This window comes from Salvelinus fontinalis, chromosome 38 (assembly GCF_029448725.1).
Source record: "Salvelinus fontinalis isolate EN_2023a chromosome 38, ASM2944872v1, whole genome shotgun sequence".
Classification (NCBI taxonomy): Eukaryota; Metazoa; Chordata; class Actinopteri; order Salmoniformes; family Salmonidae; genus Salvelinus; species Salvelinus fontinalis.
Genome location: NC_074702.1, coordinates 21,870,479 through 21,898,164, shown reverse-complemented (window position 1 = coordinate 21,898,164; position 27,686 = coordinate 21,870,479). Strand labels below are relative to the sequence as shown.

General features: G+C 46.6%; 1 protein-coding gene across 1 annotated transcript; it reads right to left on the bottom strand.

Moving 5' to 3' along the window:
* Positions 1 to 3: 3 nt before the first annotated feature.
* Positions 4 to 26,489, bottom strand: LOC129837936 (sterol regulatory element-binding protein cleavage-activating protein-like). The gene is made up of 21 exons (XM_055904520.1): positions 22,418 to 26,489; positions 21,978 to 22,184; positions 18,510 to 18,630; positions 18,107 to 18,264; positions 17,779 to 17,999; positions 14,636 to 14,914; positions 13,870 to 13,996; positions 13,202 to 13,314; positions 12,304 to 12,398; positions 12,043 to 12,141; positions 11,528 to 11,740; positions 10,696 to 11,090; positions 10,357 to 10,503; positions 6,432 to 6,633; positions 6,152 to 6,267; positions 5,274 to 5,781; positions 4,863 to 5,031; positions 3,877 to 4,043; positions 3,675 to 3,755; positions 2,892 to 3,098; positions 4 to 2,736 (listed from the first exon to the last, which is right to left on the bottom strand). Exons 1-21 carry the CDS (start codon positions 22,453 to 22,455, stop codon positions 2,491 to 2,493), a joined length of 3,909 nt encoding a protein of 1,302 aa, XP_055760495.1. The 5' UTR covers positions 22,456 to 26,489; the 3' UTR covers positions 4 to 2,490.
* Positions 26,490 to 27,686: the final 1,197 nt, after the last annotated feature.

Below are 27,686 nucleotides of genomic sequence, written 5' to 3'. Positions count from 1 at the left end.
TGACAAGGTATCAAAGCCTCTTTATTTGGAAATTAGTACAAAGTTTTGCTCCTGTGTTAAAAATAGTAAAATAGCCCAGAACATTTGCTACCGCCACTACAGTCTGTGCACCCTAGTCGACCAAAGGGAGGTGGTTCAGGAGGGGGGCAGAGCAGGCCTATGATTCCACAAAAACTATTTACACCGGTTTCTTTCTGCCCCTCCCTCCGTCAACTATTTTGTAGGACCAAAAGGGTCAGATCAAGGGGACATGGGCTGTGCTCCAATTATCTTAAATGCTTCCCTTCTCATCTCCTTTCATCACTACAGTGGCAGAAAGCTGTAAAACAAATGTAAGAACTCCTGTTCCATAAACATTGCAATGTTGTTTGGAGCATAGTGCTCACAACACCAGAGTGGTGAGGTTTAATTCCTGCATAGGCCACATATTGTGACAGAATGTGTGGGTGTCAAATAACTATCGTATCATTATTTGCAAGCAATGAGATAAGGAAAGGCAGCTTAAAAGGACTTGGAACACAACCATATTTAACTCAGGCAGCAGTTTATATCCTTACAATTATAAGTGAATCTACACTCTAAAGCGTTTACCTATTATTTACATTAAAAAAAAGGAAATAAATTAGAACCATTACACGGGTGCACAACTCCAGTCCTTCTGGGTTTTCAATTCATCTTCTTGATAAACCAGCAGACAGCAACTTGAGGACTAAAGCTGTCCACCCGTGCATTCACAAGTCTGATGTGTGCGTTTTTATGTTTTCAGTATGTGTGTCTTTCTGAATGTCTTTCTATACATTGTGTTTCAAAGTGCCTAGTGTGTGTGTGTATGTGCATTTGAGAGGGTTAAGAGTTAGTGCACAAGTTACTGTTATATTTCTGTTGGTTGAAGTTGAGTGGATTTGCTTTTCAATATCAAGCATCACGGATCTACATTCAGCTATGGGTGTAAGTAACCAAGTAGGCTAACGTCAAGTCCACTACGCTCTCTCTGCATTGCGTGTGTCTGCAGGCTAGCTCTACAGTCACTCAGAGGTAACGGGCTGGGAGAAAGGTTGAGTTATTAGTACAGAGGCTCCTACCTAGAGGGTACCATCATATTCCTAGTCTGAGGCCCTCGCTGACTACTTTGCTCACATGAAGACTAGATGGGCCACGGTGGAGTTAACCACATTACCGGTACACTACCCATCCTCTCCTTTTACGCCTGATAGGGTTCTCAAACTCACAAGCAGAGAATTACAGAGATAAGGGAAAGAAAATCTATATTTTCAGTGAATTGGGAAAAAGAGCGGACAGAGAAACGCAGTTGTAAGATGTTTTTCAAGAGGAAGCCATTTTAGGTATTTAAAAAAGTAACGTGATTTCCTCAATGGAACCTTTTGTCAGAAAACAAGACGTACAATGTAGCATGACAATGTTACTAACGTAAAACCGTGCAATTGAATATAGTCACAATCTCAAAAGATCTGACATTTCTCCTGGGCACAGTCAACATGGGAAGAGAGCAGCCAATGTAAACTCTGACAATGTGTGCCAATGTAGAGCTACCACACCTTCAGATGCAAATCTCAAATTCAAGCAGAAAGTATAGAGCCTCTTACAGCTTAAGGGGGGATGGGTCCTCTTGCAGCAACAGTAGCACTAAAATCAGAGCCTGGGGTAAGGCAAGGAACCTCTCCCCCTCAATCCCCAACTCCAAGAAAACACTTTAGCGTTTTCAGTTCCAAAATATTATTACAAATATTAATCTCATCATAACCAATGTTTAAAAAAAATCCTACCCGACATTTATGACATCAACTCCACATTATATTATGCACATCTCAAATTGTTACTTAAAAATGTATCACTAATAAATAGATTTAAACATAAAAACAACCCCCTCTGAAGGTGCATTTCATTACAGTCATCGTATCCAGTTCTCTCGCACACACACAATAATGAAGGATTTTTGTCAGCCATGTTTTCACCATAAAAAGGCTGTTTCTTTCCCAGGACACAAAACACACGCATGCTAGTAACTGCTTAGCCCAACGGCCATCAGACATCATGACATGAGCCTGCTACAGCTGCGCTACATTGATTGGCTGGCGTGGTATCAAACACTCCGCCAATGACAGCCTGATTGTTGGATGGGAACCCCTTGGGGTGTGTGTACCCCAAACTATCCAATGCTTGGATACAAACCCCCTGAGCTAGTAACAAGGTCAAGGGTCATCTTTCTGGTGGACATCTGTCTCTCCAACCAGACATTAGCTTTATAAAAACGTTATGTGTTGCTATAGAAATGCCCTCCCACCTAATCGGGTGAAGTGCTAACGATCTAAATTAGCCAATCACGTCAACTCTTTCCAAGAAGATTGTCCAACTGCAGCGTAGTGTAGGGCCAAAATGAGTTGCATTTGCATATATCCCCATTGTCAGTACTGACCATTTCATCTACTCCTCCAGGCCACTGTGTGGAGCCTGTCCTAGTTCTGCTTCTGCTCAGTCCAGCTTCTCCAGCACCGCGGGTACGTAGACCAGGCTGAGCTCGGAGCCAAAGTCGCAGACGATGGCAGCGTTGTTCAGCACCACGAGCTGGCGGACCCCCTGGCCGTCGCTGCTCTGGCCCAGGTAGACCGTCTGGAGAAGGTCCCCAAAGTTCAGGTCCCAGAAGGACACACAGCCCTGGCCCCCTGTCACCAGGAGAGACTCAGAGATCACCCCCAGACTGGCACCGCAGCCCACCTCCTTGGGGAGGGGGGGAAGAAAGACAGGTTAGGTTTAAAGAAGGAAGGAAAAATTGGGATAGAAGCAGGCGAAGAGGCATAAACTATTGTTGAATAACAGGAGACTAGTTTACCTGATTTCTCCCAAATTATCCACACACACACAGAGAGACGCACCTGCTGTATGGAGTAGAGCTTGATGCCCGTGCTGCGGTCCCAGATGCAGATGAGGTCGTCGAGGCCGCTGCTGATCACGCACGATGTGGTGCACACCAGCGAGGTCACGTCGCCGCGGTGACCGTACACGTGGCTCACCCGGCTGCCCGTCAGCACATCCCACAGACAGATTGCTCCGTCCTGCCCCCCACTGGCCAGAACCATGGTCTGCAACACGACAATGACATACTTCACATGGGTCATATTCATTAAGTACAAACAGAAAAAAGTGGACTGCTATGGGGAGGGACTACCTGGAGTTGTTCATAAGAAATCCCAATTTTCCGTTGCAAAACGTTTTGCTATGATGTGCCCTAGTAAGGGGGGCTTACACTTGAATGGATTTTGATCGGAAAGGAGTACCTTAGGCCGCGTTTACACAGGCAGACTTTTAACCAATGAGACCACCTCTGAAAAAGATCTGATTTGAAATGATTTGATGTGATTGGTCAAAAGACCAATTAGTGTAAAAAAAAAAGTAAAAAATATTGGGCTGCCTGTGCCTTAGTGACTGTCCTGCACACCCAGCAAGACTGGTACAGAAGGTTTGGAAAAGGTGGAATTTTAGGAGCAAGGTGAGCCCATTGCATAACTAACCTTCTGGGGGAAATTCTTAAAGGGAGCAGATTTTGGGTTGGAATGCAGCCAGACAACAGTTTAGCCATTGGAACACAGCTTTGGGGGACATGGCTGTACCATTGGACTGCCCGATGGGGGGGGATACAGACTGTACCATTGACTAACCTGGTCTATGTAGATGGCAGTGATTCCCCCAGAGTGGCCCTGGAGCGTGAAGAGACAGCATGAGTCCTCCAGACGATACACCTGACACACAGGGACAAACAGCAGGGTTTTAGTGTGTGAGCGTTGATTTTATACTGTATTATCATGGAAACAGTTGGTGAACGATATACACGTGTGTTTCTGTGACCGTGTTCTCCCTCACCCTGACGGTGTGGTCCTGGCTGCCCGTGACCACTCTGCCGGCAGCGGCTCGCAGCACCGTGATGGGTTTCTGGTGGGCACACTGCACCGAACGCGTCAGCTGGCATGAGATCACATCCTCACTGCTGTAGCAGGGCGAGGGCGGTATGTTACTACGCCCGGGGGGACCTGGCACCACACACACCCAACATAGATAACACACTCATTACAGACGTCTAGAGTTAAAACGCTCCGAAAGTCAGAACGTCACAAACGTCAAAAGTAAACATGTCTGGAGACACCTTACTTGATAATTAGTTAACTACACTATTTATAGCTACCGTTGTACTGCCCTGTCAATAACGTCTCCAAAAATGACCAGGTGACTCTAGTTGTTGACATTTTACCGATTGTGACACAATCGACTTTCCAAGCATATTAGACATACACTGAGTGTACAAAACATTATCAACACCTTCCGAATACTGATTTGCACCACCCTGTTGCCCTCAGAACAGCCTCAACTCATGGAATCTACAAGGTCTCGAAAGCGTTCCACAGGGATGCTGGCCCATGTTGACTCGAATTCTTCCCACAGTTGTGTCAAGTTGGCTGGATGTCCTTTGGGTGGTGGACCATTCTTGATACACACGGGAAACTGTTGAGCGTGAAAAACCCAGCAGCGTTGCAGTTCTTGACACACTCAGAACGGTGCACCTGGCACCTACTACCATACCCCGTTCAAAGGCACTTAAGTCTTTTGTCTTGCCCATTCACCCTCAATGACACACATACCCAATCCATGTCTCAAGGCTTAAAAATCATTATTTTACCTGTCTCCTCCCCTTCATCTATACTGATTGAAGTGGATTTAATAAGTGACACCAATAAGGGGTCATAGCTTTCACCTGGTCAGTCTATGTCAAGGAAAAAGCAGGTCTCTAATGTTTTGTACACTCTGTGAATATTGACATCATTGGGTCGTTTGACAGTGTGTGTGAAGCTCACCTCTGTACTGCAGTAAGCCCAGAGGCTTGTTGATGTCGACAGTGAAGAAGTCTAGAGAGCCGTCGAGTCTGGCCGCCACAAGCCTGTTGTTGAGGAAGGCCAGGGCCGTGATCCCCGAGACGCCGTCTTCATTACTGCAGCGTAACGAGCCCTCCACTGCGTCCCACAGCTAACCACATAACACATTAGTGCCCTGGCTTTTTCTCACTTTCTCTGTGCCAATTTCCCCTACTGACTCTCTCTCCTCTTGCAAATATTGTTTCCTGCTTGCTCATTATAACTACCTCCTCTCTTTCCATCTCATCCACTCCCACTGCACCCATTTAGTTGTTTATTTCTGTTCTACAAGGGAGCATAATAAAGTGTCTAGTGACGGGCTAGGGGGGGGGTTGATCTGGGATTGGGTCTCACCTCCAATTTGCCGTTGCTCCTCCCAGCAGCGATGAGGTTCCCCCGGAGCTCCATGGCCCACACGGCGCTTTCCCAGTCCGGGGTTCCCTGGCCCTGTGGAGCAGGAGGCTGGATGTACCCCAGGCTGCGTCTCCTCTGGGGAGGGGGTCCCGACAGGGGTGAGGAGGAGGGGTAGGAGGCAGTGAGGCCCAGCGAGGGAGGCTCGTGCTCCAGGTAGGCCTTCTCCACCAGCCCCCCAAAGTCAAAGCCATCCCTGGGCGGGGTGAGGAGGAGGTGGGAGGGGGGCTGGGAGTCAAAGTTGGTGTCGATGAGGGGGGTGAGGTCGGGTTGGTTCTCAAAGAGGGCAGGACGTGGGGTGGCCCGCCACCTGAGGGGGTAGCCCTCGTCCTCGTCGAAAACCCTGCCACCTGGTTCTGTTTCGCCCCCCAGATTTTCAGGTTCGGCCACACCCACGGCGTCCCAACCATCCCGCTGCTCCCAGCAGCCACTGCTGCTACTCCGCCGCAGCCTGACAGAGAAACAGTTTAATGTTCAGACCAGGAGGCTGGATATGCATATAGGAGAACAGGTTGGAAGACTATGTAGGAAGAAATAAAGGACATGGGAATGGGAAGAAGGGAGAACACATAAAAACTATGCTGAAAAAAACCCATCTAATGACTTGTACTTACATATGTAAAGTTAATATTGTACATTTATTATTAAAATAATACAAGTTGTACGCCGAAGAGGTGGGTGGTGCCAGGCCAAAAAAGATTAAACATTATGCATGAATACAAGCATGAACTGTCCATAGGTGTGTGTATGTACGTGTGTGTATGTAATCCTGTATCGGCCAAGGTGACCTTGTGGATATGGTATGTGTGTGCGTGTCTTACCCATGTTTAGGAATTACGGTGAGGCAGTCTCCAGTCTGAGTGTCCCACACACGGATCTGTCCTGCCAGACAACAACTGGCCAACAGCATGCCATCACTCGCCAGACACTCTATATCCTAGAGAGAGATATAGAGATATAGAGAGAGATATATAGAGAGAGAGAGATATATAGAGACATAGAGAGAGATAGAGAGAGAACGCAGAGGAGAGATACTCGTAAATATTCATGCACATGAACAATGGTATTTGTGTCAGCGTGTGTGTGTGCCCAGGCTCTCACCATGCTGTGTCCACGCAGCAGCAGGGGGGAGATCTCGCTGATGGGTGGCGAGTAGCCGTAGTCGTCGCAGGGCAGGTCACCGTGGCGACGGCGTCCGTGGGCCACGCCGTTCTGGCCGTAGTTGCGTGAACAGAGGACCCGGTAGAGACAGAAGAGCAGCAGCACCAGCAGAACCCCTGCCGCCAGGCCCAGAGCTGCTACCCTAAAGAGAGAGAGACAGACAGGGTTAATAACCTGTTTGCTGCCTTCTCCATACGTGCCAATAAAGCTGGTTTGGATTGCATTGACATAGAGAGAGAGCGGGTTAAGCGTGTGAAGAGAGTGCACGTTAGAGACAAACAGAGAGTACCAATGACGGGGAGACCAAGCCATCACGTAGCCTGCACAGAGCATCTTACAATAGAAAGACTTGAACGTTGAGAGAGGTGTGAACTTGACGCAATGACGTACCGACATAAATCATCAGCTCGTCAGAATGACATTCCATAACATGACCGACTGTTCATTGTCCCTCCGTGAGGAAAGCCTGGAAAGCAGAGCCGTATGTAATGGGTCCAGTGTGTCCCTCTAGTGGAGACGGGGGTAAAGGCAGAAGCCTAAACAGCACCTGTAGTGTAGAATGAGTCACTGCAATGACAACAGGGCCTGACGCACTGGTGTGACCAGCTCGACGTGCAATACCAGTCCTGAAACCACGGCAGAGTCTGATTGGTCCAGCACACGTACTCTCCCACACATGCTCATGCATGGAGTCAGCGTGTACACACTGACTTTATTGTCCCCTTAGGGAAACGTTGTACCCATGTGGTGTTCACACTGGCTGCACATGTTCAAGCCAATCAGACCACTTCAGTGGAAGTATGCAAATGTGGACCGTTGAGAGCCAGGGACAAAATTGCTGTTTTTCCCCACCTTATGGTTTCAGTTCCATTCACACTACAACAGAAAGCAGCCTTTCCATTCACACTACCACAGAAAGCAGCCTTTCCATTCACACTACAACAGAAAGCAGCCTTTCCATTCACACTACCACAGAAAGCAGCCTTTCCATTCACACTACAACAGAAAGCAGCCTTTCCATTCACACTACAACAGAAAGCAGCCTTTCCATTCACACTACAACAGAAATCAGCCTTTCCATTCACACTACAACAGAAATCAGCCTTTCCATTCACACTACAACAGAAATCAGCCTTTCCATTCACACTACCACAGAAAGCAGCCTTTCCATTCACACTACAACAGAAATCAGCCTTTCCATTCACACTACAACAGAAAGCAGCCTTTCCATTCACACTACAACAGAAATCAGCCTTTCCATTCACACTACCACAGAAAGCAGCCTTTCCATTTGAGGCTTGAAATTATGTTAGAAAATGATCCTACTAACGCAGGGGTCGGGAACCTATGGCTCCCGAGCCAGGTGTGGCTCTTTTGATGATTGTATCTGGCTCGCAGATAAAACAAAATATTCTCACTTTTTTTAAAATTTGTTTTATTTTTTTCTCCCCTTTTCACCCCAATTTTCGTGGTATCCAATCGCTAGTAATTACTATCTTGTCTCATCGCTACAACTCCCGTACGGGCTCGGGAGAGACGAAGGTCGAAAGCCATGCGTCCTCCGAAGCACAACCCAACCAAGCCGCACTGCTTCTTAACACAGCGCGCCTCCAACCCGGAAGCCAGCCGCACCAATGTGTCGGAGGAAACACCGTGCACCCGCCCCCCTCGGTTAGCGCGCACTGCGCCCGGCCCACCACCTGAGTCGCTGGAGCGCGATGAGACAAGGATATCCCTACCGGCCAAACCCTCAATAACCCGGACGCCACCCAGGACCACTGCGCCACCCGGGAGGCCTATTCTCCCTTGTTTTAATCCATCCATCGATTTTTCACTGCTCATGTCCTGTTCAGGGCTGCAGGAGCAATTGTCCATTATTTTAATTAAATGATACTGGCCTACGTTGGCAGTTGCTAGGTTAAACAGGTAAACGCCTCCTTTTGAATCAGTCTGCTCGGTCATTAGCTCAAAGCTAACCCTTCGACGAAGAAGATGGCGAAAAGAAAAAAAGATGACGAGTATCGTACATTTCAGGACGAATGGACCGAAGAATTCGCCTTTGTGGAGAGAGCAGGTTCTGCGGTGTGTCTAATTTGCAATGACAAAATTACGTCGATGAAACGGTCGAATGTAAAGCGGCACTTCGACAAATTCAGAAGCTTATTATACTGACATTTAGTTGAATTCACTTTTAAAATATATTATATGGCTCTCACTGAAATACATTTCCAAATGTTTTGCTTTCATGGCTCTCTTAGTCAAAAAGGTTCCCGACCCCTGTTAACGTAACTCCATCACCACCACAGGCCTAACAATCAAATAGTGTCTAACATTGATTGGCAACCAGTTTATTTGTTTATGACTATTGTAAACAGGCTTAGGGAGATTCTCTGAAAATAACACTGAGTCCACCTAAGCAAGAGTTCCAAAGGACCAAAGGAAGCTGTCCTTGATTGGACAGCCATAGATCCTACTTTAGACTACAGATCCTACTTTATTCTGGGAGAACCATCCAGGCCCCTCCTCCTTGACCTGACCCAACGATTCTAATAGATCAATCTCCATCTGTGCCTGGCCTGTGTTCCAGAGATGACCTTCACCTCTGTGACCTTTATCTCAGATATGAACCGTGAACACGGATCTGGGTTTCACAGATAACCATGACCTGATGAACATGATTCAAACCGCCCACTTCCAATGAAAAACCTCCCTGGCGTTACACATCACAGTGGACACAGTTCCAAAGTTGGATCCATTTTAACATGCTATTGGTCAAGGATGTGGTATACTGCAGGAAAAACACTGGTGGTCTTTGAAAACAATATTACCACCCTTCTCAAACAGCACAGCACCCACCTGCATAATTCTGTTTGTTCTAATAGAAACATTGACGTTGGCCGTACTGCCTGTTACTTTGAGGAACCTTTGCCCCCTACTAGGGAAAACACAGTTGAGAGACCGTTTCACTCAGTCCAAAAACCACACCAACCATCACCCACTCCACCATGACATCATCAACCCACGGACATCTTACGAGTAACCTGACAGCCAATCAGATGAGCCGGTAGACAGGACCAAAGTCTGTGAGTCAGTGAGGAAGTTAATTTTGCATGGCCCTGTGCCCCGGGTGGGTGGGGGCACCGATGCAAAACCATCCTCGCCCAATATCCAGTCAACTCAACTATAGAGATAAGAAGAAAAAATATATATATTTCTTCCTACCTTTTTTGAGATAACCATTGACACAGTGACAGACTGTTTGGCCTTGTTTCGTTTGCAAGGTTAGAAGGAGAGGAAGAAGAGAGAGGTGTGGGACTAGCGTTGCACATCCTGGTTGGACGCTTCCGGATTTCCTGCTTATTCCTTCCTGATTCCAGGAGTCCTCCAACCAGGATTTGAGGAAAACCAGGGAATTTATTGAAAGTTTCCGGAATTTTGCAACCCTATATGGGACAAATGTAAGCCTATACTGTATGAAATGTGGGTTTGGACTGTGTGAATCTCTTGGCCTTGAAGCCATAATCGTTCACTATGACATTAATCTTTCGCCTGCACAAGAGCATTAGCATGGACTTTGAAGTGGTGTGCACTGTGCATGGGTGTGTGTGTGTGTGTGTGTGTGTGTGTGCATGGGTGTGTGTGTGTGTGTGTGTGTGTGTGTGTGTGTGTGTGTGTGTTTGAAAAACATGAAGTGCATGATTGTGGTAGGGGGAATATTAGTCAATCTGTAGTTTGAAGGCGTTGGATATAGAGGTTGGTGTGTGTGTGTGTGTGTGTGTGTGTGTGTGTGTGTGTGTGTGTGTGTGTGTGTGTGTGTGTGTGTGTGTGTGTGTGTGTGTGTGTGTGTGAGTATGTCAGTACTGACTTGTAGAGCGTGAGGTCTGCGGGCAGGTCGTTAGTTTTGAGGCTGGGCGGCGGGGGGTGGCGTGTGTCCTGGGGGTGACGCGTCTCGATGGCCTCCCGGGGGCTCAGGTGAAGCGTGATGGGGATGACAGGCAGGATGCTGATATATCTGTGGAACAGAAAGGTAACAAAATGACATTTCCCAACATTAAACAATGAATTCGACCTAACCCAAAAGCATGGTAAGTAGGGTCAACAGTGACACACACACTATGCACATATGCTCACACACATCCAATAAACACACACATGCGATAAACACACACACACCCAGTAACTCATTCCAACTCCCCTGACCTACCTCTTTGCCAGAGTAATATTATAGTAGCTGAAGAGCGAGGGCCAGTGTCTGAAAGACAGCTTTCTCCAGCCCTCCTCATCCTCCGCCCCCCAGCTGATCTGGGGCACCAGGGGTGGGGCCTGCTGGGGTACTCCTTCCCTGGGGGCCCCGTGGTGGCCCTGGGACTGGTTCTCTGGAAGCGGGGTGGGTTCAGCGGGGGCAGGGAGGACACTGAGGGTGCTGGCGGGGTCCCCTCCTGGTCCAGGGAAGACCGGGGCTACTCCCAGGTGGGGGGGCAGACCCCCGGCCCCGCCCTCCCCCAGGGGGCTCTGTTCAGACACCTGGGCTGCCAGGTAGGTACGGAGGCCAGCGGGGTCCGTGTAGGCCAGGATGCCAATCCAGATCACTGTACCCACCTACAACAATACAGGGATAGAGGGACATGTCAACGCATACAGTGGACTACTTCAAGGAAGTACTGTAAATGTTCAGACAGTCATACAGAGAACAACAAATACTGGCAGGCGAGACAGACCTTAGCACACGCAGACACGCAGCCCAGCAGTCTGACTCGATGAAAAGGCCATGAGACAGACCCTCAAGGCTTTTTCACACTGCATGTTCTTATCCCAGTGCTAACTCACCCTCTTTTCACACAAGCATTTGTTAACACTGGACTAAGTGAAACTAGGGTAGCAAAATTTCGGAAAATCCAGTTGGAAGATTCCCGGAAATAAGCAGGAAATCAGGAGTCTTCCAAACCTAATTTCTGAAAAGCCTGTGCATTTTCCAAAATAATCGTGCAACCCTAACTTAAACGGTCTTTTCAGGAAGTGCCTCCAGCCAGTCTCACCATGATGAAGCGCTGGGCCAGACGCGTGCGGGCCAGGAAGTAGACCACACGGAGCCTCTTGGGCAGACGCAGGTTCCTGAAGGCGGGCGTCTGCAGGGTGATGGTGTGGGGCGAGGGCCGTGGGGGAGGAGGCGCCTCCCGAGGGCGCAGGGGGCCCGGTTTGGGAAGGGGCATCCCCGCCTCGGCCGGAAGACGCCGGTTCAGATCGGCCAACTGTGTGTGAGAGGACAGTTTTAGGGTGCGCGGGCATGTGGGAGTGTGCAACACGTATGAGAGTACAAGTATGTGAGTACATGTGTATGGATTAGTGTTAGAGTATACATGTGTATATGACTGTAACAGGGGAACAAGGTGTATAAAGAGAGACTGTCAATATTTTAAAGAGCACTGTAGACTGAAGAAATGACTCATGTCTCAAGAGACCTCACCTTCACATGGCAAATGTGTGTGTCTATGACCTCACCTCCATGCTGTAAATTACTAAGGAAAGCACTGTTGACAGTGTGTGTGTTCACCTCCATGCGTCGGATGTCAATGGAAAGAACTGTGGTGAAGAAAAACATCTGAAGGAAGAAGTCAGACACCAGCCCCACCACAGCAAACAGACAGAACTCCTGGAAACACAGAGACATAAACAGGCCGCTCATAACATACACAGTAGAAGTGGGTGTGTGCATGTTGTGTGGCAGTATGCTCTACTCTGTCTATGTGAATGAAAGTGTGCGTCTACCTGGGTTCATACACCAGTGTGTGATAGATCGGTGTGTGTGTGTTACCTGGATAGCAGGCACCAGGGTGAAATATCCTATGAGGATGATGCACAGCTCTGTGGCCATGTTCTTCATGATAGACCAGCTCTCATTACTAAGGCCTGGAGAGGGACAACACAATACCACATTAACAAATGCTTGGATTTCACACACACACACGTTTTGTTCTTCTATCCTCGTGGGGACCTAAAATTAATTTCCATTCCAAATCTTATTTTCCCTAACCCTAAACCTAACACTTACCATAACCCTAACCTGTAACCCTAACCCCTTACCCTAATTGTTATTATCATATATATATTCATTCTGGTAATTTTTACCCCTTTTCATCCCTGATTTTGTGATATCCAACTGGTAGTTACAGTCTTGTCCCGTCACTGCAACTCCCATACGGTCTCGGGAGAGGCGAAGGTCGAGAGCCATTCGTCCTCCGAAACACAACCCCGCCAATCCGCACTGCTTCTTGACACACTGCTCGCTTAACCCAGAAGCCAGCCGCATCAATATGTCGGAGGAAACCGAAGTCAGCGTGCATGCGCCCGGTCCGCCACAAGGAGTCGCTAGAGCGCAATGGGACAAGGACATCCCGGCCGGCCAAACCCTCCCCTAACCCGGACGACGCTGGGCCAATTATGTGCCGCCTCAGGGTTCTCCCGGTTGCAGCCGGCTGCGAAACAGCCCGGGATCGAACCCTGGTCTGTAGCGACGCCTCAAGCACGATGTAGTGCCTTCAACCGCTGCGCCACTCAGGAGGCACCCTTACCCTAATTCTAACCATAAAATATCCTTTGTCCTCATGGGGCCATGGGAAAGAGAATTTTCCTTGTTTTACTATCCTTGTGGGGACTTAAGGGGATTTTAGGTCCCCACAATGATAGAAGAACCAACCCACACACACTCTTACCCTGAGCGATGCGTAGTTTGACCTCCAGGTCAACAGGGGTGGACACCACAGACTTGGTGAGAACCAGGACGTTCTCCAGCCCTATCACCACCACCAGATAGGGGAAGATCTCACTGACAGAGAGAGAGACAACATGATTACAAGGCTGTTGTGAATAATACTTCATAATCTCATTTGAGTAACCAGTGCTCTCAGATTACTTATTTGTGGATCAGGTGATAGATGCAAGTTTGGATGTTAGGGTGGGAGAGAGGTCAGGTTATTCAATTTGATTGTTGTCATTATGTTTGTCGTACAAATAAAAAACAGGTTAAAAATAGAAAACGGGATATTTAGTAGACAAGAGTACGGATGAAGAAAGAGAAAACTACACCACAGATAAAGATGAAGATAGAAGATAAAGACTAAACACACCTGTTATGTGGCCATTGTGTCAATATGCACAACAGTGGGTATGTAGATGTTGGCCCAGTACGCCACATCAATATCTATCCCCGCCCTCTTAAGAATCCCTCCTCCCCTTTAAGTCCACATCTGTTGCCTTTGGTAACACAGTCCCCTGTCACTCACTGTACATTAACATCTGCAGTCCCACAGTCATCCATACAGCTCAATGATCAGGAGATGGTCAGGGGATTTTAGTGTGTGTGTGTGCGTGTGTTTCTCACCCTCCATTGAGTGTGGGCGTCAGGCCGAACAGGGTGCAGAGCCCCACAGACATAAGCAGAGAGCTGAGCACTGTTACCACGGCAGCCAGCGCCAAGCCCCATTTTGACTTCACCATGTCAATTTTACCTGGAGAGAGGAAAAAGTAGAGTTAGCATAGACAGAGTCTACACACACTGGAAGGAAAGAGTTAGCATAGACAGAGGCCACACACACTACAAAGAAGAATGTCTCTGAGCATGAGAATTTATGCAGCTCTTGGTTTAAATGAGGTTTGTGTACAGTACAGACTGCACGTCTGTGTGTGTGTGTGTGTGTGTGTGTGTGTGTGTGTGTGTGTGTGTGTGTGTGTGTGCCAGCATATTGTTGGCGGGTCTTATCATGGTAGATTCTTATGGTGGACTACAGTGTTCCTATATAGGGGATTATCCCTGGACTAGACAGGAACAGCCTTGGCTAGGACTCGGTCAAACACACACATACACACTAATCTGGGTCTTGGCTCTGTGGCCTTGACTGGGCACAATATCCCAGAAAAAACAAGGGGCCCCCAAAGCAAGAAAGGCGACTTCAGCATGTCATTTGAAACTAATTTCCCCCACCTGTCTTAGTAAGGGGACACATTACTTCAAAGAAGAAGGGATGGAAAGAAGGATGCATCTTAAACTAATTGAAACTAAGCCAACTCTTTCAGATCAGTGCAGATGAAGTGAACATCTAGACTATTGAGATGCCCCTGTGGCGCCCAGACTCCAGTCAGAGACTTACGTGTGGAGAAGTAGATGTAGGCGAACAGTATGATGTAGGTGGTGACCAGGGGGATGAGCTCAGCCATGCCTATCTCCTCCTTGAAGTGCACGTGCACCATGTGGTCCTCGCGCAGGCTGCAGTTCACCGAGGGGTGCAGCTGGCGGAGACGTGCCCGCAGGCTAGACAGGAACCTGGCGTCGTAGCTGCCCAGGACCATGGTGATGGTGTAGGTGACCACTCTCTTCCTGCTATACAGACTCACCCCTGTGTGTTTCACCGGGACGCCAAACAGCAGGTCTAACACACACACACACACACACACACACACACACACACACACACACACACACACACACACACACACACACACACACACACACACACACACACACACACACAATTAGCATGGAACAATATCAGCATTACCAGTCTGCCTGACACTCGTAGGGGCCAGTGTACGTGAGCAGTGAGGAGCATGCCCAATTTGACTGGAGCACAGAGCGAGATTTCCAAAAGGCTGGAGCGTCGGCCATCCTGCCCGCTCTAATTTAGCTCCAAAAAAGTAACGCTCACTTCAGGAGCTCAGTGCATGTCCAGCCCAGCATGCATTTGTAGACTACTTGTGTGCTGCTATAGCCCCATGCTTTAGCTACAGCTATGGAGTTCACAAAATATTTTTATAAAGAAACTGATAGAACACACAGGTGCAAAATCAAGGTGACTTACAAAGATGAGGACCGAGAGCAAAAGAAGGAGTGTGGTGATGTAGTGTCTACAACTACAGAATCATTGTGGGATCTGAAAAGACGCGTATCCAGAAAGCATGATAGTATACTTACTACATGTACATGCTAAAAGAAAGGAACGAGGTTTGTAGATAACTAAAGTGTGTCATTGCAGCAAAATATTTATAAACAAAAAAATCTGATCTCTTAAAAGAGATCTATAAAATAGGCCATAAATATTTTGGCCCAATAGGCCTGGCAATGTTACATTCCCACTTTCAAAGAGCTTTCCGTTTTGATTATTTTGCCTAAAAACCTTTAGGCCTACCTATAGAACATTTTTAAGACATCTCAGCTCAGCCTGGCAAGAGTGGCCAAAAGGGTGTTTAGCATCCCCAGTTGCTCTGCAAGAGTGGAGAGGATATTCTCCGCTGCTGGCCCGCACTCCAGGCACCATCGCATGAAGACACAGACTGGCGTGTAATCAAAACATTTATTAAAAGGCACTGTAGACAGACTAATAAGGCATTTTTCATTTAATTTGTATTTAATTCTAAGTAAGTCACAGCCTAAATGTACAATTAACAGACTATAATGATTTAATACAACTAAATGTTATTTAAATGCTGAGCGCTTTATGTCCCTACCAGCCTGGTGTCGCATTCACAAATGCTTCACAATGTATTTCTTTGTAGGCTACAGCCTTGAAATAATTGAAATAATAGCCTAAATAATTCATTTTTGTTCCTTGTTAGTCTCCCTGTCTGGCTCCTGACCTATTTAGAGTGATTATATGCTGTTTAATATGACATGTAGCTATTTGAAATTATGTTCGCTTCTTACATTTACATGTTTATTCAAATACCTTTCATTCAAATCCATATGGTTTGGTTTCAATACATTAAAAAACAATTGGTACACCATAGTGCCCTCAAAGCTCATCACTAAGCTAAGGACCCTGGGACTAAACATCTCCCTCTGCAACTGGATCCTGGACTTCCTGACGGGCCACCCCCAGGTGGTAAGGGTAGGTAACAACACAACTGATCCATGCTGATCCTCAATACGAGGGCCCCTCAGGGGTGCGTGCTCAGTCCCCTCCTGTACTCCCTGTTCACCCATGACTGCATGGCCAAGCACGACTCCAACACCCTCATTAAGTTTGCCGACGACAACGATGAGACCGCCTATAGGGAGGAGGTCAGAGACCTGGCAGTGTGGTGCCAGGATAACAACCTCTCCCTCAATGTGATCAAGACAAAGATGATTGTGGACTACAAGAAAAGGAGGGCAGAGCGCGTCCCCATTCTCATCGACGGGGCTGTAGTGGAGCAGGTTGAGAGCTTCAAGTTCCTTGGTGTCCACATCACCAATGACTATCATTATCCAAACACACCAAGACAGTCATGAAGAGGACAAACAACCCCTATTCCCCCTCGGAGACTGAAAAGATTTGGCATGGGTCCTCAGATCCTCAAAAATGTTCTACAGCTGCACCATCGAGAGAATCCTGACTGGTTGCATCACCGCCTGGTATGGCAACTGCTCGGCCTCCGACTGCAAGGCACTACAGAGGGTAGTGCATACGGCCCAGTACATCACTGGGGCCAAGCGTCCTGCCATTCAGGACCTCTATACCAGGCGGTGTGAGAGGAAGGCCCTAAAAATTGCCAAAGACTCCAGTCACCTTAGTCATAGACTGTTCTCTCAGCTACCGCACCGCAAACGGTACCAGAGTGCCAAGTCTAGGTCCAAAAGGCTTCTTAACAGCTGCTACCCCCAAGTCAAAAGGCTATCCGGACTATTTGCATTGAAACCCCCACCCCCACACTGCTGTTACTCTGTTTATCTATGCATAGTTACTTTACCTTTGCCTACATGTAGATATTACCCCAATTACCTCAACTAACCTGTGCCCCCGCACATTGACTCTGTACCTGTACCCCCTGTATATAGGCCGTCAATGTAAATAAGAATTTGTTCTTAACTGACTTGCCTAGTTAAATAAAAGGTTAAATATAGCCTCGCTACTGTTATTTTATTGTTGCTCTATAATTATTTGTTATTTTTCACTAGCAAATATTTTAACACTTATTTTTCTTAAAACTGCATTGTTGGTTAAGGGCTTGTAAGTAAGCATTTCTACACCTGTTGTATTCGGCGCATGTGTCAAGTCCAGGTCAAGTCAGGTCCAGGTAGTCACAAAAATAGATGGGTGTTGGTTAAATTGTGATTTTAATAAATGGAGCAAATTTGGAGCGTGTTTTTAGAGGAAAGGACATGGAGCCCAAACACTGCTCCATTAGCGATGAGCGGCTCTGCTCACACGCTCTGATTGGGGCTCAATGAGCATTAGCCAAAGGGATACAAAAGGATACTTCCTCTGCTCTGCCCTCCATTTACCTCACCCCTTCCCTCCCTTCCTCCCCTCTCTACCTCTCAGTGTGGCAGAGGTGTGCAGTCCTTTGGGTTCGTGCTGGTGGACGGTCTTCAGCAGGTCGGGGTCAGAGTCAAACAGCTCCCGCTGGTTCTGCCAGTAGTTGCCAGGGGAGACCAGCAGACAACCGTGCTCCGGCAGCACTCTCTGCATACGCCGTAACCCCGGCAACAGGTCCGTCACCTGCAGGCAGAGCGCCTCCAAGCTCCTGACCCCAGAACTGCAAAGAGACGAGAGGTAAGTCCGGTCAAGACAAGGCGCATTTTAAGATAGAGCAAGCTAAAGGTGGGGGAGAGACATTGGATGTGCGTGTGTAGTTTCCCATACCCGTCGTCGTGTACATGGTTGCGGATCTCCTCCAGCAGGCTGAACACGCGGCCCAGTGGGGAGCGGAACACGTCCACAGGGACCAGCGTACTGTCCCAGGGAGACACAGCTGCCTTCACCAGGACCGGCTGGATGTAGGCCACCGGAGGACCCCGATACTGGAGGAACAGAGCCATAGAGGGTTTTGAAAAACATGGCACAGAAGTGGATGAGTTAGTTATTTTACAGTCCCTTTTTCAGTTGGTATTTCAAAGAATTCAATGCAATTGGTAACTACCTGGTACCAAATGGTACTTAGGTGTTAGTTACATTTTTAAAGATCATGATGTTACAAATGTACCCTGTAAACAGTCAAGCCATGTGGGTACTGTAAGTGGGGTGATCTTTTAACCATCAGTCTTACCCAGTCAGGCCGCTCGCCGAGGTCTCCCTGGGGCTCATGGGAAGGGACGGTGTAATCTCGGACCCGTGTGGTGAACTCCACCGGCCCGGTCCCCGGCAAAGGCAGCTGCAGCAGGGGGTAACTGAGAGAGTGGGGAGAGAGCGATGACATGGGAGAACGTGGGATTGGAGAATAAGTGACAGCGGGGTCTGAATATTAGTTACAGGCCTGAGTATTGCGAATTCTTATCACAGCACTAAAATATACACCCTCTACCAAAATGATCATTGCCTTACAGTTAAATGTACACTGAACAAAAACATAAAAATGCAATATGGAACAATTTCAAAGATTTTACTGAATTACAGTTCATATAAGGAAATCAGTCAATTGAAATAAATTCAGGCCCTAAATCTATGGATTTCACATGACTGGGAATACAGATATGCAGTTGGTCACAGATACCTGAAAAGAAACGGTAGGGGCGTGGATCAGAAAACCAGTAGTATTTGGTGTGACCATTATTTGCCTCATGTAGCACGACATCTTTAGCATAGAGTTGATCAGGCTATTGCGAAGCTACTGGATATTGGCGGGAACTGGTACAAGCTGCCGTACACATCGTTCCAGAGCATCCCAAACATGCTCAATGGGTGACATGGAGAGTATGCAGGCCATGGAAGAACTGGGACATTTTCAGCTTCCAGGAATTGTGTACAGATCCTTGCGACATGGGGCTGTGCATTATCATACTGAAAAATTAGATGATTGCGGCGGATGAATGGCACGACAATGGGCCTCAGGATCTTGTCAAGGTATCTCTGTGCATTCAAATCGCCATCGATAAAATGCGATTGTGTTTGTTGACCGTAGCTTATGCCTGCCTATACCATAACCCCACCATTGGGGAATTATTTTCACAATAGCAAACCGCTCACCCACACGATGCCATCTGCTGGTACAGTTGAAACCGGGATTCATCTGTGAAAAGCACACTTCTCTAGTGTGCCAGTGGCTATCGAAGATGAGCATTTGCCCACTGAAGTTGGTTGCGATGCCGAACTGCAGTTAGGTCAAGACCCTGGTGAGGACAATGAGCACGCATATGAGCATCCCTGAGACGGTTTCTGACAGTTTGTGCAGAAGTTCTTCGGTTGTGCAAACCCACAGTTTCATCAGCTGTCCGGCTGATCTCAGATCTCAGTCCGGCTGATCTCAGACGATCCCACAGGTGAAGAAGCCGAATGTGGGCTAACTGCACACTCCCTCGAAACATCTGTGGTATTGTGTGAAAAAACTGCACATTTTAGAGTGGCTTTTTATTGTCCCCAGCACAAGGTGCACCTGTGTAATGATCATGCTGTCTAAATAGCTTCTTGATATGCCACACCTGTTAGGTGGATGGATTATCTTGGCAAAGGTGAAATGCTCACAAACAGGGATGTAAACAAATTTGTGCACAAAATTTGACAAATTCTGCGATCTTTTATTTTAGCGCATGAAACCAACACTTTACATGTCACATTTATATTGTTGTTCAGTATAATAACACATGTATGTGTATATAAGCATCCCTGAGTGTGTGAATGTCTGTAAGAGAGAAAAAAAGAAGTCGGTGCCACTGCCTCCCCTGTCCTTTGTTGGCAGATTGGGCATTAACTAGAGACCGACACCCTGTTTCCCTGGGAAGGGGTTTGCTCTTATGAAACACACAGATTTGCAGGATTTAGTAGACCGATACACTCTCACGTGCCGAATTGCACGCCCACACACAGCCACAGGAACGAACTCACACACATACACTTAATGAGAAAAGGATTTAAGGGGTTTAGTGCTTAATATGTATGCCAATACCATATCCACTCATGAAGGTGTGTTTGTAAAACATGAGTCTAACTAATGCCCACTAATTCCACCCTAATGCATGAGTAGGTAACTACACCTTTTATCTCAGTTTGTCATCATCTTCACTCAATCATTCTCCTAGAAAGGCCCACTTTCTAGGGCCCATTTGTCCTGCAAACAAACGCATGAGAAACTCAATGAGAAAACACACACACACACACACACAGAAAACCAACAAGTCCATTAAGTTCAAGGGCGCCTCCAAAATTCATGGACAGCTACGAGGCTAAGACAAACAGCCAGAGTGACAGTGCTGCATTTGTCTGCCTCTGTCAGGTCATTGGGTTCACTTTACCACGACCGGAAATGATGATGACAGCCTGGCAATACTGTAGCAAAGGGATGAAGGTAGGTACAAATTTGGATGATGCCACAACCATAGCCAGTTTAAATCTCTGTGCCACCTAGTTCTATAAATATCCGGACCTTGTGAGTGGAAATCTACAATTGTGTAATTGTATTACCCCTCGAGAGCAGACTACCCCACTGAGAAGGGTATAGGCCTTGCTCTATTGCTGAGAAGTTGTAGCCCACCTCCAAAGACGAGCAAAAGCATTTCAAACCTCTTGAATAATGAACTAAAGATTCCAACAGGTCATTGGGAAATTGATTTTCATGTGAGGACTGAACACACTGAAACGTTTCTGGGTGTTCTATATACTAAACACTGACTCAGTATCCTGACCTGTAGTTTGCATAGTTCCAAAGTATAGTACAATAAATAAAATCTTATTGGTCACATATTAAGCAGATGTTTTTGCGGGTGTAGCGAAATGCTTGTGTTTTTTTTTAATAGTGACGTGACTGACAGTGTTGCTCAATATCTTAGTGCTTTAACACTCTTTCATCCTGGTTCTTTGGCAGCCTGTCAGGCCTGGGGCCACGGGATACACATTTCTCTTTGAGGACACTACACCCTCTCTCCCACTCGCTCGCTCTCCCTCTCTAAGGTCACTGTAATGCCACAAAGGGCTTTTGTTTTGCAGCAGGAGCCCCCACCTCCTGGGAGGCAGATGGAGGGCCAGGAACACACAGATAGGCCTATTCTCCAGGGGTCACTTTCTCACAGCCTCTGCTGTGTCTCTCTTTTTAACTCTGCTCCCACCCCCTTAATTCCCTGCACTCAGTGCAGCCGTCAGCCAGCCGTGCTTTTGGCACTGCACTGCTGCCTCCATGGTTCCACGCTGTAACGTATTCGTTCCATTCTGTCCTGACTTCTCATCTGTGACGGGGTTGACCTCTAATGTGGAACTCTGAGGTGGAAAAGTGTGTGTTCTGTTCGCGAGTGCTGATTTATGTGTATGGCTATGGCCGTTTCATTTAGTTGACTGGGTTTTGCAGGGTCTGCTCCTTTTTCTCCCAGCTCTGTTGTTTACCTCTTTTTTTATTTTCATCCATCCACTTCTCTTCTCCTGACCTACCATCTCACCTCTGCCCATGTTGATAAAAAAGTAGATACAATCGTTTCACAACTTGCCTTAAACAAACAATGAACGTGTTCAGAGAAAGCAGTACAAGAACTCTTGAAGATGCCCATCCCCAGAACGCCCATCCCCAGAATGCCCATCCCTTCCTCAGACGTACCAGCAGGCGAGGATACTGGCGGAGGTGAAGAGGATGATGGGCACCGGATAGGAGGCACACAGCAGCCCGTGGCGGTAGAACGCTGCGGAGATCTTCTCCCGCAGCCGCTCTCTCACCGTCATCCTGTGGGGCGGGGTCAGCTGCCGGCCATCAGGGGGCGCCGTGCGCGGGTGGGCGAGGACGGAGCGCCGCGGGGCATCCAGGGACCTAGGGAACCACAGAGACGAGAGGTGTGGGTTAATACAAACTCAGATGATACCTGGGTTGGGGTCAATTCAAATTGAATGCAGTCAATTCTTGAAGTGATTTGAATTTAAAATGAATAAATGGAAAGAGCTTTGAATTAAAGCAATGAACATAGGTATTTTTTTCAATTATTGAATTGGAATTTCATTTTACTTCCTGAATTTGAATTGGCCTCAACCCTGGAGGACACTCACCACATAATCAGTTGCTGCTGAACGTAGCCTGTGTTCATGTTGCTTTGGACGGGTCTGCCTTATTACCAATTTATTACACAAAACACCTCAAACCCCTGTATGGCCACACACTGCAGAAACCAAAGAGAAGCCCTCTAACTCCCTGTCCCATCAGAAACACCATAGATATCAGAAAAAGTGGCTTTCTGTCCCAGTACCTGTTCAGGGGGGAGCTTGGCTGCCTCTCACGCTCTCTCGTGCCTGTTTGGCCTTTGTCCCCCAAAAGCACCGGATTTTAAAAGTTTTCACGGAGATCCTTGACTTAAAACAACAGAGCCCTATTTCAGGCACCACAGCCAAAGTGTGACTGACTGGCTCAGCTCTACTCCCTGAGAACTCTGGAAACATTCCTCCGGGGAAATTAGCCTACCTCTGGAGCGGCTTGATCTTCCACTATACTCTATATACAGTAAACACAGCAGGCAGCACAACACACATACCAACACAATGGGTAGAGTGCAAACCGAGGGTTCAATTTAATCAAAGAGACCTAGAGTGCCTTGACTCACCCCATTTTTACTTTGTTCTACATATTGACCTGATATCTAGCCTGTAGGTCCCCATTATGCCCTGTGCGTCCATCTCCTCAGTCCTTCCCTGGTGTTGTGGTGCAGGAAAGCGAGGCCTGAGTTGGCAGGTGCTCAACAACATCTCCGTCAGTGAGTTAATCCGGGATAGGAAACGCCACGACAACGCTCACAGGTCTACGCCCCCACCCTCTCTACCTCTTTTCCCCTAGTCTCTCCATCCTGCAGCTACACGGGTGAGGCAGACTTAACAGGTAACACTCTGTACACACATCAGGCAGGCAGTCAAGTCAGTCTGCACATGATAGTCTGATGTATGCACTGACTCACTATGAAGCATTTTAAGACAAAAAAAACGACTGGACCCAGCCAGCAATACCACAGAGACTTTATGATGCCAAGTCTTGAGACATGTGCCACTATGGATTCCAGTAGCCCAGCTCAGGGAGGGGGCAGCAGTTTACCTTCAGTAGGCCTACCTGCTTAACCACTCATACAGAAAACAATACAGCTTCTGACAAAACAGAGCATGTCATTATGTTCCAAAAGCACTTGTGCAAAAACATCAGGGACAAAAATGCCTCCCAAAACCATGAACCTCTTTTTACATAGTAGCCTGTGTGTACTGTAGATATGCTGCTCTGAAGAAGAGTGTGGCTGAAATAAACCAAATAAATGCTTACCTCCTAACGATGCTTCCTAAAATCCCCAGTTTGAAGGCATCACTGGATCCTATACAGTCCATTGCCATGATCCACACCTGTGTAAGGGGTCTTAAAACCCAACGTAAAAAAGCTAAGACTCCTGGCAAGTAGCACCAGAAATGCTGAGATTTTAGGCTGCATTGAGAAGCAGCAAGATTGTATTTCAGCTCACTTCTCCCATAGTGAACTGAGTACTTGCTCCTCAACTCTAATGCCCCATAACTGTACAGACCATTCTTGAGTCAAAGTCAGCTGGGACTAATGTCTGCAGGCTTTATTGCGACACAACTCATTTACAGCCACCAATTTACAAACACACAGGGAGCAAACTGGCCCAGTCAATCAGTAACCACTATTATAATCAATAAAAATGGCAAAAACCCGGTCCAAAAACCACAATGTAAACGTTGAGCGACCCGTCATAAAGGCTTTAGTGATGAGACACAATTAATATTTAAATGGAAAATCAGTGGGCCTATGTAGTGTACTACGTAGTGTACTGCGCAAAAAAACTAAACTCCTTAACATTCACATACTGAGTTGAATAAAATATCTGCTTTTATTAAAGAAAACGGTATACAACGTGAATGTGTGGATCTGTGTGGTATAAACATGCATGAAACATATGAATGAATGGGAAAAGTGTGTCTGAAAATGTGAAAGTGTACAAAATGTCAATAAGTCTATAATTGACTTTTTGGCCAGCAGGTGATTTTATTTCAACCTCCAAGTTATAAGCAACATTTTTTTTTGCATATACTCCAGAATGTTATGAAGAGTGATCAGATTAATAGCAAAGTCCCTCTTTGCCATGCAAATTAATTGAATTCGAAAAAAACATTTCCACTGCATTTCAGCCCTGCCACAAAAGGACCAGCTGACATCATGTCAGTGATTCTCTCGTTAACACAGGTGTGAGTATTGACGAGGACAAGGCTGGAGATCACTCTGTCATGCTGATTGAGTTTGAATAACAGACTGGAAGCTTCAAAAGGAGGGTGGTGCTTGGAATCATTGTTTTTCCTCTGTCAACCATGGTTACCTGCAAGAAAACACGTGCCGTCATCATTGCTTTGCACAAAAAGGGCTTCACAGGCAAGGATATTGCTGCCAGTAACATTGCACCTAAATAAACCATTTATCGGATCATCAAGAACTTCAAGGAAAACGGTTCAATTGATGTGAAGAAGGCTTCAGGGCACCCAAGAAAGTCCAGCAAGCGCCAGGACCGTCTCCTAAAGTTGATTCAGCTGCGGGATCGGGGCACCACCAGTACAGAGCTTGCTCAGGAATGGCAGCAGGCAGGTGTGAGTGCATCTGCACGCACAGTGCGGCAAAGACTTTTGGAGGATGACCTGGTGTCAAGAAGGGCAGCAAAGAAGCCACTTCTCTCCAGGAAAAACGTCAGGGACAGACTGTAATTCTGCAAAATGTACAGGGATTGGACTGCTGAGGACTGGGGTAGAGTCATTTTCTCTGATGAATCCCCTTTCCGATTGTTTGGGGCATCCGGAATAAAGCTTGTCCGGAGAAGACAAGGTGAGCGCTACCATCAGTCCTATGTCATGCCAACAGTAAAGCATCATGAGACCATTCATGTGTGGGGTTGCTCCTCAGCCAAGGAGTGGGCTCACTCACAATTTTGCCTAAGAACACAGCCATGAATAAACAATGGTACCAACTAGAGGTCGACCAATTAATCGGAATGGCCGATTAATTAGGGCCGATTTCAAGTTTTCATAACATTCGGAAATCGGTATTTTTGGGCGCCGATTTGCCGAATGTATTTTTATTTTTACACCTTTATTTAATCTTTATTTAACTAGGCAAGTCAGTTAAGAACACATTCATATTTTCAATGACGGCCTAGGAACGTTCTGACAGATTTTTAACCTTGTCAGCTCGGGGGATCCAATCTTGCAACCTTACAGTTAACTAGTCCAATACTCTAACACCTGATTACATTGCACTCCACGAGGAGCCTGCCTGTTACGCGAATGCAGTAAGCTGAGGTAAGTTGCTAGCTAGCATTAAACTTATTTCATAAAAAACAATCAATCAATGATTGTCATTGCTCCAATGTGTACTTAACCATAAACTTCAATGCCTTTCTTAAAATCAATACACAAGTATATATTTTTAAACCTGCATATTTAGTTAAAAGAAATCCAGGTTAGCAGGCAATATTAACCAGGTGAAATTGTGTCATTTCTCTTGCGTTCATCGCACGCAGAGTCAGGGTATATGCAACAGTTTGGGCCGCCTGGCTCTTTGCGAACTAATTTGCCAGAATTTTACGTAATTATGACATAACATTGAAGGTTGTGCAATGTAACAGGAATATCTAGACACATGGATGCCACCCGTTAGATAAAATACGGAACAGAATAAACGTTTTGTTTTCGAGATGATAGTTTCCGGATTAGTCAAAGGTATATGGTTTAGAGAGAAATAGTCGACACGTTATAATTCCTGTAATAACTTGCGGCTGAACTTGAAAGGGGTTCCTTCGTTATTTTACCGTTCATGTCTTCCATAAAGAATGTCTTGATCTACTTCAAATAAGGTCTGTGTTTCGCAGAGGAGCAGACTGACAGGGGACCATGCAGACAAGCTCTGCTTTCTGCACTACAACCTAACACTTGTTAACTGGGAATATTGAAGAACCATGAAAGCTGGTGGTTCGTTTTAACATATGTTCTCATGTTATTTGGGACTAAATTGATTTTATTTATGTATTATATTAACTTACAATAAAAGTGTTCATTGTTCATTCAGTATTGTTGCAATTGTCATTATTACAAAAATGTGTGTGTGTGTGTGTATGATATATATATATATATATACATATACATATATATACATATACATATATATACATATACATATATATACATATACATATATATACATATATATACATATACATATATATACATATACATATATATATATACATACATATACATATACATATATATATATATATATATATATATATATTACACTGCTCAAAAAAATAAAGGGAACACTAAAATAACACATCCTAGTTCTGAATGAATTAAATATTCTTATTAAATACTTTTTTCTTTACATAGTTGAATGTGCTGACAACAAAATCACACAAAAATTATCAATGGAAATCAAATTTATCAACCCATGGAGGTCTGGATTTGGAGTCACACTCAAAATTAAAGTGGAAAACCACACTACAGGCTGATCCAACTTTGATGTAATGTCCTTAAAACAAGTCAAAATTAGGCTCAGTAGTGTGTGTGGCCTCCACGTGCCTGTATGACCTCCCTACAACGCCTGGGCATGCTCCTGATGAGGTGGCGGACGGTCTCCTGAGGGATCTCCTCCCAGATCTGGACTAAAGCATCCTCCAACTCTTGCACAGTCTGTGGTGCAGCGTGGCGTTGGTGGATGGAGCGAGACATGATGTCCCAGATGTGCTCAATTTGATTCAGGTCTGGGGAATGGGCGGGCCAGTCCATAGCATCAATGCCTTCCTCTTGCAAGAACTGCTGACACACTCCAGCCACATGAGGTCTAGCATTGTCTTGCATTAGGAGGAACCCAGGGCCAACCGCACCAGCATATGGTCTCACAAGGGGTCTGAGGATCTCATCTCGGTACCTAATGGCAGTCAGGGTACCTCTGGCGAGCACATGGAGGGCTGTGCGGCCCCCCAAAGAAATGCCACCCCACACCATGACTGACCCACCACCAAACCGGTCATGCTGGAGGATGTTGCAGGCAGCAGAACGTTCTCCACGGCGTCTCCAGACTCTGTCACGTCTGTCACATGTGCTCAGTGTGAACCTGCTTTCATCTGTGAAGAGCACAGGGCGCCAGTGGCGAATTTGCCAATCTTGGTGTTCTCTGGCAAATGCCAAACGTCCTGCACGGTGTTGGACTGTAAGCACAAGCCCCACCTGTGGACGTCGGGCCCTCATACCACCCTCATGGAGTCTGTTTCTGACCGTTTGAGCAGAC